General features: G+C 44.0%; 1 protein-coding gene across 2 annotated transcripts in view; it reads left to right on the top strand.

Annotated features, from left to right (window-relative positions):
* The window catches only part of MCF2 (MCF.2 cell line derived transforming sequence), a 199036-nt gene that overhangs the window by 49451 nt on the left and 128661 nt on the right, over window positions 1-20924 (top strand). For both annotated transcript variants that reach the window (XM_075323774.1, XM_075323773.1), the window contains exons 2-3: window positions 8161-8229; window positions 14826-14940. In XM_075323774.1, the coding sequence (XP_075179889.1) occupies window positions 8161-8229; window positions 14826-14940 (184 nt within the window). The remainder of the gene's footprint in view (window positions 1-8160; window positions 8230-14825; window positions 14941-20924) is intronic.

Here is a 20924-nt window from a genome sequence, read left to right as displayed (position 1 = left end):
CTGCTCAATATGGGGATCCTGGGGATGGTGATGCGGAGCAGCCAGGTGTTGTGTTGCCCCTCCGTGGGTAGGGGTTGGTGATCCCGGGGCCCGGTGATGGCTTGGGAGGTGCAGGGCCTGGTGGGCGCAGGGACGCGGGGGCAGCGCTGTGCCTTGCGGCACTGTGGTACTCACTCAGCCTGAGACGTTGACACAGTTTTTACGGTAAACCTTTGTTTACTTGTTGGTTGCGATGGGTCCCCACCGGTAACCCGCTCCCCGGCTTCAAGCTGGACCGGGGGAGCTCTACTCTTTGCCCGCAGGCGCTGGCCCTGAGAAACTGGTGCCTTGGCGGTGGCGGTGTCTCTCCTACTCTGGTTGGGCTGTTGCCTTCAATCGGGACTTGGTTGTTGGGGGATCTACGTCCCCTTCACTGACGGATTTGGCAAATTCTGGCGACTCCTAGCCTTGCCGGGGTCCGAGAGGCCCCTGCCCTGGTGCTGACTGTCCTTCGGAACATTGCTCCAGACCGCCGGGCCACTACCCGTCCACGGTCCTTCCAGGAACTTCAAAACGGTCCCCCTCCAGACAGTCACCGCCGTTGCTGACCTTGCTGACCTGTCCTGCACACAGCTGGACTACTTCAGGCTTTTTCTCTGTCACCACTCTTGCTTTCCTCCTTTACCACTTTACTTCCTTCTACTTTCACTTCCTTAACTCATCTTAGCTGTTTACTCCTTCACTCCCCTAGCTTATCTGCCTGGTTTCTCCCGCCTCCAGAGCTGTGAACTCCTCGGTGGGCGGAGCCAACCGCCTGGCCCACCCCCTGGTGTGAATCATCAGCCTCTGGAGGAAGGCAACAAGGATTTTTGGTTAGCTTTGGTGTTCCTAACTGGGATGTAGGGTGTGGTGGTGTGTGACCTGTGTCCCCTGGCTTGCCCAGGGTGACACATTGGCACCAGCTCTATCTATCATCACAAGACAACGGGTAATCATGTGTTAAATGAACATTAATATCTAGTACAATCTACAAAGGGATGGTACATGGCACAGAGATTTTCTCCTTTAGGTGTTCTTTAACTTTCAAGAACTACCTTCAGGTTGTGTTTTTATATTGCTTTTTTTTTTTGCTGCATTTGCAATATTTCCAAAATCTTGGTAAAAACGTTGCATTTTTTTTCTGGGAATATGACAAAATGTAGCCACAACATGTGAACGCATCTTTACGCTTAATTTCCTTGTGTTTTTCTTTTAAAGCAACAGTCTCTGTTTTTGGGATAAACCCCATTGTCCTTCTTTACAGATTGTGTCTCTCTTATTCACTTTTAACCTGATGTTGACCACATAACCTAAATTTTATATGTATGGCTCGGGCTCAGGAGCTGCGCCCACACCATAATAGGCAGTTGCCCATGTTGTTACACAGCCAGCCCCTGAGTGTAAAAGCATTGGCCAGAGAGAGTCCTCCTGCTGGTGTGTAATTAGTTATATGCTGCTGTCAGTCATTGACAGCAGTATTTAAAGGGGTATTCCCATCTCCAAGAACCTATCTCAATATGTAGTTGGTGTAATAATAAGAATATTAGCAAATACCTCCAATTAGAAATGTAGTCTAGTTTTCCTGAAATAGCCATGTCACCTCATTGGCAGGCATGGTAGTAGTTTAAGTATCCACCACTAGTAACTATCTGTTCCTATATGCATGGCCATAATCTTGGATACCTGAGCTACTGTAATGCCCTTCACATGCGGTAAGTGACCACAGCTTTTCAGGAGAACTATACTACATTTCTAATTGGAGGTATTTGCTAATATAATTATTATTACTCCTACTACATACTGGGATAGGGTCTTGGAGATGGGAATACCCCTTTAAATTGTGTGATCGCCTCAGCCCTCAGTGAGGCAATCATGGGGAACTGATGGGTTGTCATTTGAGTCGCACGCCTCCTGAATTCTCTCTTCCTTCACTCCATCTTGATCCTGCTGTGAAGCTCAGCCGAAGGCTGAATTTCATAGGAGAACTGCAATTTCACTATATACTGTAATACCACATTATTGCAAGTTGAAGTCTCCTAAGGAAATTAAAAAATAAAGTAAATAAATAAAAAAAAGTTTTAAAATATGAAATAATATACGTTTATATTACCTTTTCTATCTGACATAAAGAAATAATAAAAAAAAACATTTCTAATTGATTTGTCCATAAAAGTCCAATATATCAAGATCTAAACTTCTTTTAACCATATATTAAATTGCGAAAAGGTTAAAAAGAGTCAAAATGCAAAACCAACTTGCAATTAAAAGAAATTAAAATGTTGCATGTGCACCAAAATAGTATAAAACATTATAATTTTAATTGGCAATAAACAACACTTCACACAGCATCATTGATGGAAAAATAAAAAATTACTGGTCTGAGAAAATGGAATCACAATCCAATTTTTTTTTACAAACTTCTGAATGTTTTTTGACTACTGAAATATAAAAAAAAAATATATATTTTATATTGCCGTACTCCTACTCATCTGAAGAATCATATACTCCAGTCATTTCTACCGTATAAAGAATTCCATAAAAAAACAACTAAAAACGATAAGCGGAATTGGGTTTTTTTTTCCATAATTTTTCCAAACTTTCTCCCCCATTTTTCAGTGCAATGCACAATAAATTAAATAGCATAATTCAAAACAAAACTTCAGCCCATTGTCGATGAACAAATAAAAATGTGATGGCTTTTGGATAAAGGGGAGAAGAAAATGAAGTTGCAAAAATTGATAATTTCCCAGTCGCAAAGGGGATAAGAAATAGAAACTCATTAATAAACTTTTAACATAAACAATTTACATACACTTTACTAGCCATCAGGAGACATTGAATTCTCTGTAGCTTACAACAAGATAACAGGAGACGGTAGAGCAATAAAACGTACTGATCCTGTTAGAGCTGCTGAAGCCCTATTTAAAGATAACATTAGTATTGTACTAGAAAATCACCTGACAGATTCCCTTTAAGATGCGCCAAATTCATAAAGTGACATGTGTATCCTGATGAATTGAACACATTGAACTCCAGCCATCTTTTCACTAAGACAAATAAATAAAATTCCAGTCTTTTTTATGCCAATTTTTCAAAAATTTACATAAGTTAAGACATGTTCATTCGACTTCCTACAAAATTACCATGTACTGTAAAACGTTGACTACTTTACATCATCATTTTATATATCATTTTTACTGTCTAAAAGAGGTTTTACATTTTTTGCATAAAAAAGAGGGTTATCACCCCTACTTTAGCGCTATAGTAGATTCTGTGCACGTGGACATGATTTAGTGATTTAGAATATTTTGCTTTTGATATAGTTTTACTTCCCATGCAAGGTTTTGTGGTCTCCACCATTGGCAAACACTAACTGCAGTGCACACCCGGGCTGCTTCACATGACTGGTAGTTATAGCTTTGATTTGCAGTGTAAACATGTACATAGGTGGGGATACAAGGTGTAATTATAATGCTGTCTGCAGTGTGAGTCTTCAATGTTGTGGGTATAATATTAATATTATTGCTGAATGTGTGGATATGCAATATTCTTTCTGGTCCTGGGCATCTTTACACTTTCTAGTGTGATTATTTCTATGACTTAAGTGGTTAAGGTGTGTTCTGGCCATCATATTCAAGGCAAAAAAAATGTATATGCCATCATCTCCTTTTCAATGTAATACATTTATGGTTTGGTCACTGCTTCATGTTAGATCAGTAGAGTTGAGCAAGTAGCTAACTATTCATGCTCGCTCGCTATACTCAGAATGAATACTGTCTACTACTCACGTACTCATTCCGAATAGCTTGTGCAATGCAAGTCAATGGGGAAAACTCGCAATGTAACGAGTAACCCAAATGCCGTACTATTTGTGAGAGTTGCGAATAGTACGGCATTTGGGTTACTCATTACTTTGCCAGTTTTTCTTGGTACTTCCTTGTACCTTGTGAGACACAAGATGACAGTCACATAAATGGTCATCCAAAGCCGACAGCCATTAAATGTGTTTGACCAGCTTTACACCATTTGATCTCATGATCAGATTGGTTACCTATTTTTGAATGGAGCCATGTGTTCATCAACATAGTCATAGAATAAGCACACAAATTTCCTAAAATACTCTTTATTACCTCTAAGCTTCTAATTATCATCATGTTCTTACTCCCATCATGAGTTGGTCCATTTCAAAAGTAATCAAGTCCCCCTTAATACCAACACACGTGTAGCCAGATCACTGCCTCCGACAAATTCATCACACTCATCTTCTGCTGCAGTCATCATTTTCATGACTGAATTGTGTCTATTCTTACTGACTTCTTGACTATTTTACATACAGGTGTAAGGTTTCGTTTAGATGTCTATTCGTGATGTATATGTGCCATCTGTGATTTTCAGGGATATAAGACTTGATATTATAGTCTATGATACTGTTCACAAGTTCATGTTTTTTGGGAGCTGTACATCATGAAGACATGTCCAATATCACCCATACAAGTTTATGGCCTGCATTCATAAAACCTTTCATATAAAAAAGAAATAGCATAAAAGATCTTAAACGTTGTACACTTTTGGCTAAACCTGGAGTTGCAACAAAATTTTGTGACTGTTGGTGTTTTCTCCCAACTTTAGTAAAATATGTAATATTGAGGTGGGATGAGGACGTGGTGTGGCATGACACCACAAATAGTCTGACTCCATAATGACCTGTGGTGTTGGCTACATCAGAAATCTATTTCCACCAGTCCATGAATGGTGGCATGGAGCAAGGAGGTGAACGCCACTTATCAGATGCTCTAGATTCATGACGTGGTGTCCACTTCTTCATGAATCAGAAGTGTCGTTCTTTACCATGCCTCCTCATCAAGACTGGTGATGAAACAACCGGTCTTGATGAATTGGGGTCCATGGGCCTGTGAAAATCATGTCATCCGTTGTCATTTGTTGCTGTCTATTTTTATCATTGGGTGAAAGCTCACCAATGAAATTTCCGAATAAGGGCTAAGGCCAGTATCAAACTTGTGAGTGCCTTGTGTGTAACTCGCGCGAGTCTCTCATTGCATCACCCGTCATGGCCGCACACTCTCCGGAAAGGAGAGTCTCAACTGCATAGAGATACATGCAACCGACCTACTCCTGTCGGGAGAGTGTGCAGCCGTGCCGGGTGATTCAATGAGAGCCTCGCACGAGTTACACACAAGACACTCGCAAGTATGACTCAGGCCTAACTCACATAATCAGGAGTAAACGGGTGACTGCCATCTACAAGTTCAACAAACACGTCTTCCGTAATTGAATGAAATGTAGACTACGCCACTTAAGATAAGTTGAGATCTTTACAACTTGACTCAGTCCTTATTGTCATTGAGCTAAACCCTTCCAATCAGTCATATGACACACATGTATATTGTGTCGTGCCTTGAAGTCTAAACATAACTCGAATCTTTCAAAGAACGTGACCTACTATCCCTTATGTGTTCAAGTAGAGCTTTCCCTTCCAAATATTCCTTCGTCTAGAATTAATTTTCTGTTTGACCTTGTTCCTTACTGCACCTCAATCGCACGTCTTGATGGAGTCAAGGATCAAAATTCCCAATACAAGTTTATTTGTCTGCAAAAACTACGGACAGCACCCAGATAACATCTGTGTGCAATCCATGTGCTGTTTGTGATGGGTACAAGATTTGTTGTTTTTTTTTATATTTTTTAGCATATGAGAAAATCACTGATGAAATACTGATGGTAAAATCCAATTTACCGACCAAATACTGATGAAAATCAAATCCAAAACACTGATGCAAATTGGTCCTTTTTTGCATAAAAGACAAATCACTGATATCTGATTGAGGCCTTACAGTTTTCCTGTCTTTACTAAATTCTTGTTTCCGCAGGGAATCAGTAAAATGTAAGTTTGTTCATGTTTCCTGGGAACTGAACCAAAAAGTCCCAGCTGATGTAACTTTACGTAGACTTGGAACCTTGGCCAACAAAATGTCTAAAAATGTGAATTTGACAGTAATAGCAGACTGGTCATAGGATGAATAATGCTGTACTTAGATGGATCTACAAATTAGTTTTATGTGGAAAGAATTTCAATAATTCTTAGTGACAAAAGTCAGAAAAATTATTTCTAACCCTTTTTTTCTTACATTTATATCCTTTGTGGAATGTAGCAAGATTTAACCCCTGATGCAGACATGAACTCTTTATAATATCATAGTGTAAGATCTTCACACCCGCTGCCTTTCCTTCTATGTGACAGAAACTTACTTCTGTAGGTTTTCATTCAGTCTTGGATACCGAATGTTACGGCTGATCCACCAAGCCCAAGGTACGGGTGAGCACATGGGCCATTGGCATCAGTGCCCAAGGCAGGTGAGGCACATGGGAAACCTGTTGTAGAAGCTCTGGAGACCAAAGGCAAACAGGAGACCAGGAAGCAGGTAGTAGAAGAACTGCAGACCGCAGGCAGTCAGGAGACAAGAAAGAAGATAGTGGAAACACTGGAGACCACAGGCAAGCAGTAGACAAGGAAGCAGGTAGTAGAAGAACTGCAGACCGCAGGCAGTCAGGAGACAAGAAAGAAAATAGTGGAAACACTGGAGACCACAGGCAAACAGTAGACAAGGAAGCAGGTAGTAGAAGAACTGGAGACCACAGGCAGACAGAAGTTAAGAAAGAAGATAGTAGAAACACTGGAGACCACAGGCAAACAGGAGACCAAGAAGATGGTAGTTGAAGAACTGAAGACCGCAGACAGGAGACAAGGAAAAATATAGTGGAAACACTGGAGACCACAGGCAAACAGGAGACCATGAAGCAGGGAGTAGAAGAACTGGAGACCGCAGGCAAACAGGAGACAAGGAAGAAGATAGTAGAAACACTACAGACCACAGGCAGACAGGAGACCAGGAAGCAGGTAGTAGAAGAACTGGAGACCGCAAGCAGACATGAGACAAGGAAGAAGATAGTAGAAACACTGGAGACCACAGGTAGACAGGAGACCAGTAATCAGGTAGTAGAAGAACTGGAGACCGCAGGCAGACAGGAGTTAAGCTAGACAAGGAAGAAGATAGTGGAAACACTGGAAACCACAGGCAAACAGGAGACCAAGAAGCAAGTAGTAGACGAACTGGAGACCACAGACAGATAGAAGTTAAGAAAGAAGATAGTAGAAACACTGGTGGGAAAACAGCGCAATACGTTTTTTATTTTCCTGCAGCGCTATCATTGAAAATTATCATTCCAAATTCTCTCTTAAATCAGTGATCTATCCATATAAGGCTAAGTTCACATTTCCACTAAAATGTATCAGTCTTAATCCGCTGCTATGGTAAACAACGCTATCCGTTTAGCAGATTCCGTTGTGTCCCATAGACTTGCATTAGTGGCGGATTGCGACTGATGACCCTGCGTTGCGTCCGCTGCTTCGCGGTCCGTCGTCTTTTGACTGACCGCTGGGCGGGGAGCAACGCAGAATGTAACGTTTTTCTGGCCGTCAAAATTGACGCACCACGCAGGAATCCGCCGCAGTCCGTCACGCTTGTATGTCTATGGTGCTGGATTCCGTCGTAATCCGTCTTACAACGGAATCCAGCGCTGGATTCCGTCATGCTTTACTGAGCATGCCCAGTATGTTTGGCACACCCACTGGGCTGTCCCAAACACAAACGGATCATGACTTATCCATCAAAAAACGGACGCATAGCGGATGCAACGGACGCAACAGATCAGTTTTTTCACAGGATTCCTGTGAAAGGAATCCTGTGAAAAACACATCCGTTGCATCAGTTGACAACTTAGAAACGACTGATCCGTTGCTGACTGACCTGACGGATTTAAAACAACGGAAGTGTGAACCTAGCCTAATGCACTTACATGCTGATTTCTTAGAGGTAGAAGGATTTTGTAGCTGCACCCTGCTTTGGCCATTAGGTGAAGGTCCTATGCATTTAGTAAAACTTTTTGAAAACTTTTGTTTTAAATAATCCTAAATTACAGCCCATATTCACTATAGATAAGAATCAGAATTCAGTAACATTTTCATGAAGCCTGCTCTATATTAATGAAACAGAAATTAAAGTCCTAGCGTTCACATAGTTTGACCTGATCTGTTAAACGACTGTATTAATGTGTCTTTTACAGAATCGGCAGCTCCCATCTGTGCAAAGGACATCGCTGATCAGTTGATGAAAGAATTTGCCTTTCTCTCAGGTAAGCGGAGCGCTCGTCTCTGTCCCGCTGAGTTATCTGGTAATTAAATCCTCAGTATGAACTTGCGGACTGTTTGGCAAAGTGATACCCTGCGTATTATCCTGTAGTCTGCAATGCCACGCAGGTGTACTTAATAAAACATTATGGGGATTTAGAACATATAAGGTTTCTGTGAAGAGATAATGAAGTCACAGACTATTTATGACTTCAGCAGTGATAAAAAATATTATTTTATATAAGTGTAGAAAGAGTAAAAATTCAGCAAGAGAACAGCGTATCTCTAGTCCCTAGTCACATGGACATCATGGTCTCCCATTGTACTGGTTCTGTAAAGCAAAGATTGGATCTGTTCAAATGTTGTAAAATGTGATTGACAATTAACACTCGATGGTGTTGGGGCGAGCAGTAGCAGGAGTGGACCCACTGAACCACAGGGGGACCTGGGCTTACCCTGACGTCACAGTGGCTTTAGTAAGGGACCACCGAGATGGATGCCAGGTACCACTCCCAGGGCAGTGTCCGGGAGTGTGGCAGCTGACCCTCAGGGCACTGATTGCAGGGACGGACACAGGTGCAGGAGCGTACAGTCTCTAGTGCAGCCAGGATAGCTGAGGTTGACAGGACAGCTGGAGCAGACTGGTATGGTGGGCACGACAAGAGGCAGACAGGTATGGGACTGTGGACATAGGTAGGTAACGGGACAGGAGCATAGGACCAGACAACTAGCTAGCGGATGGATAATACTGACTAAAGGCATTGTGCAGGCACCTTCCCTAGTAGGAGAATGCCTTAAATACTTTGTGCCTCTCAGCCATAGGCTGAGAGGCACTTCTGGGAAATGGCATACCGGCCCTTTAATGGTAGGGCAGGTGTGCGCTCCCTAAACTCATTCCCAGGGGACCTGTGTAGCATGCTCAGGCCGCAAAAGGAGTAGGCAGAGAAGCACATGGATGACCATGGGAGTGCGGGGGAGGATGCAGTCCGGATACTATGGTGAGCGAGTCAGCGTCCCTTCTTGGGAGAGGCAGGGTAGTGCAGGGACGTCGGTGCTACAAGAACTCCCATCCAAATAATGAAAGCTGAGAATGAGGGCCATTTCTTCATTTCCTATAGCATGTAGTGTTGCCCCATTCTTCAATTACTAGCATTGGAATCCTCATCTGCTAGACATTTATATACCAGATGGGACAACCTCTTTAATCTTTAATTTTTTTAAATTCTTTATTTTGAAGCCAAACTCGTAACAAGACAAAGTATCTCCTGCCCCACACGGAGCACCAGATAATATTACAGATATAACAATAATAAGTGTTCAAACAGTCAGCCCACATGAACTACCTCTTTAACCTTAAATGTGATTCTATGCAGGACTCCCGGAAAGATTAATGGGGTTAAAGTACCCATTTACAGTCAGTATGTACTCAGCGGTTACTGCAGCCGAATCAGCTGCTCCCCTAGGACTGAAAGCCTGAGGCTGCAGGGAGAAATAAAGTTAATTTTCTCCCATAAGCTGGGTTCTCAGTGCGGCAACCAATCAGCTTCTGAATGCTATTAAACTGCAGATTTAACCCATATCTGCAGGTGGGTAGCGTTTTTTAGATGACAAATTCCCTTTCATGCACGTAAAAATTAGTCAGCCAGCTTGCAGTCCAGCTGGGCGTTTCTTCAGTCTTCTCGGGTGACGTGCGTTTTCACTCTTGGTACTGGTCTAGTAGTCTCTGGCGCTGCTGAGCTGTGATTGTCAGTGTCAGGGAGGAGTGAAAGCAAAAGCATTCAGAGAAAATTCTGGAGAAAAGCCTAGTTGGACTGCAAACAGAGATTTCACATATTGTGCTCCAGAGGAAATACATGTGAATATCTCTGCAATGGAATGATGCAGTGCAAAATGGAAAAACAAATCAGGGAAGCCTAGGGCTTTTTACAATGTATTCAACTCAATTTTATTGAACAAGTGATAGATCTATTTAAAGCACAATATCATTGCTATCAGACAGCGTTGCCGAGTAAAATATGTCTGCATTGATAGAGCCTGTCTCTGATTCCTTCTGTCCATTATTGAAAAAGCACAAATTGGCTGACTGGTTCCCTATGAAGGGCGCTTGTTGTTTTAGATAACTTTTTAGAATAAGCATTAGTGTGTGCGCATGAGGAATAACAATATTTCTGGCCATTACATGACTTGCATCCGTTATTTTCCACCAATATTCCCCTCTGTAGGCTGTCTCTAATTTTCAGATCTCACTGAGATAATGAGTAGAAACTAGCTGCATTGATGTCACCTATACACATAACAGAGAGAAAGAAATAGAAGCAAGGAGAGGGAGAGGGGGGGAGAGGGAGAAACACAGAGGAGAGGGGGAAAGAATCAGGGGAGAAAGAGGGAGAGATACAGAGTAAGAGAGGGAGAGGTTAGAATGAGAGAGGAGAGGGGGAAAGAGAGAGGGAGAGGGTGAGAGACAATGTAAGAGATGGAGAAACAAAGAGGGGAGAGAGAGGGGGAAGAGAGAGGGAGAAGTGGAGAGACAAAGTAAGAGAGGGAGAAAGGGAGAAACCGAGAGAGAGGAGAGGGGGAATGGGACAAAGAGGGGGAAAGAGAGAGGGAGGGAAAAAGAGAGAGGGGGGGAGACAGGGTAAGAGAGGGAGAACCAGGGAGAGAGCAGAGAGAAAAGGGAAAGAGAGAGTGGGAAAGAGAGGGAGAGAGAGAAAGAGAGAGGGAGAGACAGCGGGAGAGAGGGAGAAACAGAGAGGAGAGGAGGAAAGAGCAAAGAGGGGGGAAGAGAGAGAGGTGGAGGAGACAGTGTAAAAGAGGTAGAAAGAGAGAGGGGGAAGAGAGAGAGTGGGAAAGAGAGAAGGGGAGAGAGAGAAAGACAAGGGGAAATACAGAGGGAAAGAGAGAGACGGAGAGCGAAAGAGGAAGCGTGGGAGAGAGGCAGAGAGAGAAATAGAGAGAGGGAGACAGAGACTGAGAGAGCTAAAGAGAGACACACAGAGAGAGAGAGAGAGAGAGACACACACAGAGAGAAAGACAGAAAGACACAGAGAGGGGAGAGACAGACAGACAGAGGGAGCTACACAGAAAGAGACAAGGAGAGAGAGACAAAGAGTAGAGTGACCCAGAGAGTAAGACAGAGAGAGAGATAGAGAGAGGAAAGAAGGGGAAGAGAGAGAGAGAGGGAGAAAGAGAGAGAGAAAGAGAGACAGAGAGAGAAAGAGAGAGAAGAAAGAGAGACAGAGAAAGAGAGAGAGAGGGAGAAAGAGAGAGAAGAAAGAGAGACAGAGAAAGAGAGAGAGAAGAAAGAGAGAGAAGAAAGAGAGACAGAGAAAGAGAAAGAAAACGAAAGGGGGAGAGAGACAGAGAGAGAGCGATAAAGAGTGATAGAATGGGAGACAGACAGAGAGAGACAGAAAGAGTTCTATTCTTTCTCTGAATCACAGAAACAGAAGCAGCAGCGGTGTGGAGAACATCATATAGTTGTGCTGAGCAGTGCCGCTATCATTCCAGCACTAATGGAAAGAGAAGACATTTGCAAGAGAGTCTTCTGCAAGATCTTGGTCTCTGCCTGTACCTCTCTGAGCTCCTTCTCTCTCTATACAATATAATAGGAGATTTTCCTTCTGAGATTTCTGTGAGTTCAGGAACTTCTTGACTTGACCAATATAGATTTGAGCTGTTTTTCAGAGTGGATGATGAGTTCAGAAGGCAGGTTTGAGGAAAAGTTACTCATGAGTAGAGAAGAAAGTATATTTCTCCCTTTAAGGCTTATTCCAATCTTCATACCAGGATATTGTTAGTAAGTGCTGATAAGTTCAAGCAATTTACAATTTACTGCTTATTAAAATTGTAATTAGATCTTGAGATATTAACACTTTTTTTCCTTTGTTTACAGCTTGTTGCCATGGAGACCGACCACTGCTGTTAGATTGTACAACCTGCACAGCGCTTATTAACACTTTTCTGTTGAGCTTGTAAGCACTGCTTTCAAACTGGACAAGATCACACCCGAATCCCGGCCTGATTCAGCACAGTGCTTACAAGCGGGACAGATATGGTGGTCAATCTCCTCGACAACAAGCTGTAAACAAAAGAAAAGTATTATTATCTCTAGAGAATATTTAAATTTTAATAAACAGTAAATTGAAAAGTGGATGTTTTTACTAACCATGTCTGACAATAGCCATCTCTGAAGAAGGGAATAACCCTTTAATGTACGATGCCTAGAAAAAGTATTTAAGTTTATGTTACACCCACAAACTTAAATTTACAGTGGTACCTTGGATTACGAGCATAACTGGTTCCTGAAGTGTGCTCTTAAACCAAGTTACTCTTATATCAAAGCAAATTTTCCCATAGGAAATAACTGAAATGCAGACAATTCATTCCACAACCCAAAAATATTTACTCTATTTCTACAAACTTATTACAGTAATACAAAATAATGTACTGTAAAAACATATAAAGCAAATTACGCTTACAGTAGAATTGTTGGTGTGCGGGAGGTAACTATAGAGAGAAAAAATGATGTATAAATATGACAACCTTTATTCTAGTACAATACACAAAAACACACCCCAAATCTATTCTCCCAAAAATAAGGGCAGAACTAAGCCAAATGTTGGGTATGAACACTGGGGTCAGAGCGTGGTGAAAGGACAGAACCGGAAGTGTGCACGGTGAGTATTTGCTCTTATTGCAAATCATTGCTCTTAAACCAAGTTACAAAGTTTTAAAAAGCTTTGCTTGTCTTGCAAAACGCTCTCAAACCAAGTTACTCTTAATCCAAGGTCCCACTGTATTTTATCGTCATCTTATGTGCTATACCAACATAAAGTATCAACTATTTGCAAAGTGTAGATGATATGATTCATGGTTTTCTAAATATTTTGAAAATAAATTAAAAATTGTGCCGTGCATTTTTATTCAGCTCCCTTGAATCAACACTTTGTAGGACCACCTATCACTGCAGTTACTGCTGCAGTCTGTTGGGGACGTTTTGCACATCTAGAGGTTGAAATTGTTGCCCCTTCTTCTGTGCACACTAGCTCTAGCTCAGTGAGATTGGATGGAGACATCTGTGAACAGCAATTCTCAATGGGATTTAGCTCTGGACTGTGCCTGGACCATTCACATACATGAATATGCTTTAATCTAAATCATCCATTGTAGCTCTGGCAGGATGTTTAGGGTCGTTGTCCTGTTGGAAGGTGAAACTACGCCCCAGTCTCAGGTCTTTTGCAGCCTCTAACAGGTTTTCCTGCAGGATTGACCGGCATTTAGATCCATTCATCTCCTCATCTACTCTGACCAGCTTTCTTGTCAAAGCTGAAGAAAAGCCTCCCCATAGCATGATGCTGCCTCCTCCATGTTTGACAGTGGGTATGGTGTTTTCAGGGTGATGTGCAATGTTAGTTTTCCACCACCTAACATTTTATATTTAGCCCATAAAGTTCTACTTTGGTTTCATCTGACCAGAGCACCATCTTCCACATGCTATCTGTGTCCTCTATAAGACTTTTTGCAATCTACAAGTGGGACTTCTTATGGCTTGCTTTCAAAAATGGCTTTATTTTTGCCACTCTTCTATAAAGGCCAGTTTTGTGGTGTATAGGACTAATAGTTGTCCTGGAACAGATTCTCCCATCTGAGTTGCTGATCTCTACAGCTCCTCCAGAGTGACCATGGGTCTCTTGGCTGCTTCTCTAATTAGTGCTCTCCTTGCTTGGCATATCAGTTTAGGTGAGTGGCCATATCTTGGAAGGTTTACAATTGTGCCATATTGCTTCCATTTTTGAATGATTGATTGAAAAGTGCTACATGACAAGTTCAGAACTTGGGTTATGGTTTTATAACCAAACCCTGCTTTACTCTTCTCCACAACTTTATCCCTGACCTGTCTAGTGTGTTCCTTGGTGTTTATAATCCTTAATGTTCTCAAACAAACAGCCTTCACAGAACAGCTGTAGTTACACTGAGAATAAATTACACACAGGTGGAGTCAATTTACTAATTAGGTAACTTCCGGAGGCAATTAGTCTCTCAGGATTTTATTTATGGGTATCAGACTACAGGGGGCTGAATACAAATACATGTCACAATTTTCAGATTTATATTTTTAAATTATTCAGAAAACCACGTATCATTTTCTTTACACTTCACATACTTGTTTTAGTATATAACATAAAATCCCAATAAAAATACATTTAAATATGTGGGTGTAATGTGAAAAAATGTGGAAAAGTTCACAGGGTATAAGTACTCTTTCAAGGCAGTATATATGACAAAGTTTCTTATATTTGCTTTTTCTGTTGATTTATGCAAATTTTATTGAAATGAGTGTGACCACTGATAAAATATTTAAGCAGAGTGTCGCTCTCTGTTTTGGACTTTATCTGGTTTTGTTTTCGAGCAGAATTGATATGTACAGAGAACTTCAGTACCAATCATAGGCAAAGGTGGTGCTATTTGTAGGCTCACAAAAAAGATATCTGAAGGTGGCGCTGTAGCACCCCAATAATTCTGAATAAACTTTACAACAAGTTATACGTATCTGTATCTTATCAGCTTTGCTGATGTATGTGTGATATGTCACCTTCTGCAGGTGGTCGGGGGAAGGATAACGGCTGGATCATCACACTTCCTGAGAACGCCACATTCCATGAGGTTCCGGAGGACGTACTGAAGACCGTGCTGACATACCTAACCTCTGTTCCAGGGTACGCCTTGTAGACACTGATCTGACATAAGCCACTTTGTAAACACAACTTTTTAGCTTTCAGGGGGTTTTAGGTTGCATTGAAAGGTCAAATAGTGAAATCACATTAATCATACTTCATAAGTAAATGTTTAGACGCCGCGGTCTGCTATATGTAGACCTTGAAAATGTCTCCTCGTTTACACAAGAGAAGGAATAATTTGATATTTACCTGCACTTACAGGACAACTCCACCTTTAATTCACACTAGCTACATAGCCATCAAAAGAAAAATCCAACGATGCTGTAAAATATCTCTCTTTATTTAACTATTTGTGTATTTTATTATGACTTTATTTTCATGTGAATTATGACCTGTGGTCAAACTTAGGAAATCTCTACCCATTAAAGGTAATCTGTCAGCAGGTTTTCGCTGTGTAATCTGAAAACAGCATGCTGCAGGGGTTAACACACATATATCAACTATGCGTCTCTTATCGCACTGTGTGCTATTGTTTACCTGCAATGTTTGTTTTAGCTTCAGGAGATTATCATTGCTGTACTAGGTCAGCAAATCATATGCCCCATGCTGTGATTAGCAGCTCACTGTCAACAGACCTTGTATAGAGAAAGGAAACCGGAGAACCCGGTGGAAGCCCACGCAAACACGGGGAGAACATACAAAAACTCCTTGCAGATGGTGTCCTTGGTGGGATTTGAACCCAGGAACCCAGCGCTGCAAGACTGCAGTGCTAACCACTGAGCCACCATGTCGCCAATGTGAACATCTCTGTGTTGGAGCGACACAAAACAAAGTGGAAAAAAGTGGCAGAATCAGGGGTCAGGGAATTTGCAAGGCATTTAATTCAAGTTTTGAGCAAGTGACAAGTTCTCTTTACTCAGTTTTTCTGTTGCTCCAAATATCCTGTAGAGTAAATTGAATTTTATTATTACATGTACTCAGGGGGTCTGTGTGCTAGTCATGTACATATCTGTTGTGGAAATCTGGCATCAACCCAACTAAGGCCTAACATGATATGGTTTATAATCTGTACTCTAGCCACTAGTAGGACAGAATACCCCCAAAAGTAGACACCCCCTAAAAGAATCGCACTTACCGGACCCCAAACAATTAGCGTTGGCAAGTGAATGGGCTCTCACATACAGATCTGCATTGCTGTCAGATCCCCCTGCGTTCTACAGCTCTTGGCTCCCCCTGGTGACTGGGAGCAGTATCACTTGCGCAGAGTGATACTGATAACTGATCTGTTTGTGAGAGCCGCTGTGCAATGCAGCAGGAATGGCGAGGGACCTGACAGTGACACAGATCTCTGCGTGAGAGCCCATCCACCATCAACACTTGCCAACTGTAATTATTTGGGGTCTGATGAGTGTGCTTTTGTTTGGGGAGAGGGGGGTTTGCTTATTTTTGGGGGTATCTGCTTTCTTTGATGAAGAGTCCTGCTGTATTCTTTAACTATTTCAGCTGCTTGGACACTTCCTTATGGAACATCAACTAGGGCTTATATTTGGAGTAGGGTTTATATTTTAAGCGTACTAAGAAAAGCCCCAAAAATCCTACTAAGGCTTATTTTCGGGGTAGGTCTTATTTTTGGGGAAATAGGGTATTCCACTGGTCGATTGTCACTTCCTGACATTTAACGAAATGAGTTGAATTGGTAGATCGTAATTATTATAAATTCTTATAAAAGGGGAAGTCGCGACTGAATATTCGATTAATGATTCCCTGGAAAGAGTTTTGGATTTTAAAATGCAAATATAGTAAAATAGAAGCCTTTTGGAAAGACAAACGCTGTATTTGTAGCTGTTACCTCGCTTTATACACTGTGAAATATGTGTAATCTCATTATATCTGTTTAAAGGGGTTTTCTAAAAATTTTCCCTAGAGCATAGAATGTCATAAAATAAAAAATATAAAATATTTACTAAGTACGAAAACTGCCCGAAAAATGATAGCATTACAATTAATAGTAATGCTGGGCTTAAGCTCCATCTAGTGGCCATTGGTGGTATTGTTATATATTAGTAATGATTGATAATTATTTATTACTATGTTTTATTAAATAAATATTTGCATTTATTTAGACATTGCTACAGTTTGGTAAAGGCGTGAGATTAATGCTTGGTTCAGCGTATGCACAATTAAAGGGGTCGTATGACATTAGAAGGACAGATGTGATATTTTCCATATCACCTGTCTTATGGTGTATTCGAACCACAGCCATTGATTGTCTACATAGAAGCTGCTCAGCCTTTTTAGAGCAGCTGATTGCACGTCCATGCACACAGAACCGAGCATAGAATACCATTGTACTCGGCAGCACATGTACTGTTTACCAATTACAATGTAATGGTAAGGGAGTAAAAACCTTCCAAGTGTGGAGAAATAGGCAAAAAAAAAAGTAAAATCCTGCTGTTGTTTTTTTTTTTTTTTTTTGTAGTATGATTCTCCAGGTTAGTATGATTACATAGATACCAAACATGGAAAGTTTTTGTTTTATTTAAGCCATGAAAAAAATTGAGAGATTTCTTTTTAAAAAATTCTCGCTTGTGTCACGATATTCCAAGAGCCATAACATTTCCAATTTTTGGGATATAGAGCTGAATGTGGGCTTGCTTTTTGCGCCCTCAGCTGTTGTTTTTATTACTTTGGGGTATACACTAGGTTTTGATTGCCTTTTTTAAATATTTTTGTTCTGTTCTTGCAGCGGCCAAAAAACTGCCATGCTGATGTCTAATTTTTTTGTCGTTAAATTGTTTACCAATCGTATTAATTTGTTGTATATTCTGATAGATTGGATTTATGTGAATAAAATAATGCAATGATACCAAATTTGTGCATTTTTTTATGTGCTAAAAGGAGGTGATTTGAATGTGTATATATATATATATATATATATATATATATATATATATATATATAAATACTAGAAGGTGGCCCGATTCTACGCATCGGGTATTCTAGAATTTACGTATTGTGTAGTTAATGTATGATTTTTGTTATATATATATATATATATATATAAATATATATATATATATAGATGTTGTTGTGTGTAGTTACCAAGTGTTTGTGTAGGGCGCTGTACATGTTCTGGGTGTTGTCTGGGTGTGGCGGGGGGTGAGAGCGGTGTTGTTTGTGTGTTGCGTTGTTTGTGGAGCGCTGTGTGTCTGTAGCGTTGTGTGTGTGTTGCGCGGTTTGTGTGGGTGTGGTGTGTTTTGGGGGAGGTATGTTTTGTGCAATGTGTGTGTTGTGTGGTATGTGCGTATATTTATGTATGCCGCGGTGTTTGTGTGTTGGGTGTTGTGTGTGTGCAGCGTTGTCTGTGTGTGTGGGTGTCTGTGTAGGGCGGTGTTTGTGGTTCCCAGTGTGTGTGTGGTGTGTTGTGTGTGTGTGTGTGTGTTGGGGGGAGGTGTGCACCTCCCATCGTGCTCCATCCCCCATGCTGCGCACCCCCCATCGTGCTCCATCTGCCATGCTGCGCACCCCCCATCGTGCTCCATCCCCCATGCTGCGCACCCCCCATTGTGCTCCATCCGCCATGCTGCGCACCCCCCATCGTGCTCCATCTGCCATGCTGCGCACTCCCAAACGTGCTCCATCCACCATGCTGCGCACTCCCAAACGTGCTCCATCCGCCATGCTGCGCACTCCCAAACGTGCTCCATCCGCCATGCTGCGCACTCCCAAACGTGCTCCATCCGCCATGCTGCGCACTCCCAAACATGCTCCATCCGCCATGCTGCGCACGCCCAAATGTGGTCCATCCGCCATGCTGCGCAGTCCCAAACGTGCTCCATCCGCCATGCTGCGCACTCCCAAACGTGCTCCATCCCCCATGCTGCGAACCCCCCATCGTGCTCCATCCCCCATGCTGCACCAGCATCAGCCTCTCTACCCGCAGCATCAGCCTCTCTCCTCCCAGCATCAGCCTCTCTGTCCCCAGCATCAGCCTCTCTCCTCCCAGCCTCAGCCTCCCCCAGCATCAGCCTCTCTTCTCTCAGCCTCCCCCCTCCCAGCCTCCCTCCTCCCAGCCTCCCCCAGCATCAGCCTCTCTCCTCCCAGCCTCCCCCTCCCAGCCTCCCCCAGCATCAGCCTCTCTCCTTCCAGCCTCCCCCAGCATCAGCCTCCCCCAGCATCAGCCTCTCTCCTCCCAGCCTCCCTCCTCCCAGCCTTCCCCAGGATCAGCCTCTCTCCTCCCAGCCTCCCTCTTCCCAGCCTTCCCCAGCATCAGCCTCCACCTCCCAGCCTCCCTCAGCATCAGCCTCCCCCAGCATCAGCCTCTCTCCTTCCAGCCTCCCCCAGCATCAGCCTCCCCCAGCATCAGCCTCTCTCCTTCCAGCATCAGCCTCCCCCAGCATCAGCCTCTCTCCTCCCAGCCTCCCCCAGCATCAGCCTCCCCCTCCCAGCCTCCCCCAGCATCAGCCTCCCCCAGCATCAGCCTCTCTCCTTCCAGCCTCCCCCAGCATCAGCCTCCCCCAGCATCAGCCTCCGCCTCCCAGCCTCCCCCAGCATCAGCCTCCGCCTCCCAGCCTCCCCCAGCATCGGCCTCTCTCCTCCCAGCCTCCCCCAGCATCAGCCTCTCTCCTCCCAGCCTCCTCCAGCATCAGCCTCTCTCCTCCCAGCCTTCCCTAGCATCAGCTCCCCCCTCCCAGCCTTCCCTAGCATCAGCCTCCCCCTCCCAGCCTCCCCCAGCATCAGCCTCCCCCAGCATCAACCTCTCTCCTTCCAGCCTCCCCCAGCATCAGCCTCCCCCAGCATCAGCCTCCCCCAGCATCAGCCTCTCTCCTCCCAGCCTCCCCCAGCATCAGCCTCCCCCTCCCAGCCTCCCCCAGCATCAGCCTCCCCCAGCATCAGCCTCTCTCCTTCCAGCCTCCCCCAGCATCAGCCTCCCCCAGCATCAGCCTCTCTCATCCCAGCCACCCCCAGTATCAGCCTCCCCCAGCATCAGCCTCTCTCCTCCCAGCCTCCCCCAGCATCAGCCTCTCTCCTCCCAGCCTCCCCCAGTATCAGCCTCCCCCAGCGTCAGCCTACACCCTCCCAGCCTCCCCCAACATCAGCCTCCCCCAGCATCAGCCTCCCCCTCCCAGCCTTCCCCAGGATCAGCCTCTCTCCTCCCAGCCTCCTCCAGCACGCCGTGCTCCTCTGCCGACACTCACAGATCCGATCGCATACACTCACACACACACACCCGATCGCATACACTCTCACCCACCCGATCGCATACTCACACACACCCGATCGCATACACTCACACACACCCGATCGCATACACTCACACACACCCGATCGCATACACTCACACACACCCGATCGCATACACTCACACACACCCGATCGCATACACTCACACACACCCGATCGCATACACTCACACACATCCGATCGCATACACTCATACACACACACACACACACACACTGACGATATTGCACATACGCGCTCACACTCACAACATCCGGAGATACCACATGCTTCTGGCCATGTGATCCTCCGGCAGGTCCCGAAGCTCACAGCACAGTATCGCCGCCGAGAAGCTAGCGATATCTCCGGATGCTGTGAGTGTGTGGATGCGATCTGATGTGTGTGTGAGGTGTGTGTGAGAGTGAGTGTGATCTGATGTGTGTGTGTGTGTGTGTGTGTGTGTCTGTTGTTATGTGTGTGCGTGTGGATTTTCCGCCGCTGCAGGACCTTGATGCGCTGGTAACTATGCTACCATGGTTACCAGCGCATCCCGTCCCCCACTTGCACGGGAGCCCACACCAGCATACGGCGGCAAACCCCAGCAATGCGAGGGTTTGTGTCGGCTGGGTTGGCGGCGTACGCTGATGTGGGCTCCCGGGGGTACAGTACTCACCTGGGAGTCGTGTCTCCGTGTCAGTTCGGGGAATGCGTGTGGGGGGCGGGGCGTGGCCGAGTTGCCAATACGTGCAGGGTGCCGGGGCGAGAGGCCAATCCGTGTGGGGGGCGGAGCCTGTGCGAGC

This window comes from Anomaloglossus baeobatrachus, chromosome 9 (assembly GCF_048569485.1).
Source record: "Anomaloglossus baeobatrachus isolate aAnoBae1 chromosome 9, aAnoBae1.hap1, whole genome shotgun sequence".
Taxonomy (NCBI): Eukaryota; Metazoa; Chordata; class Amphibia; order Anura; family Aromobatidae; genus Anomaloglossus; species Anomaloglossus baeobatrachus.
This window is presented reverse-complemented; position numbering and strand designations above follow the sequence as displayed.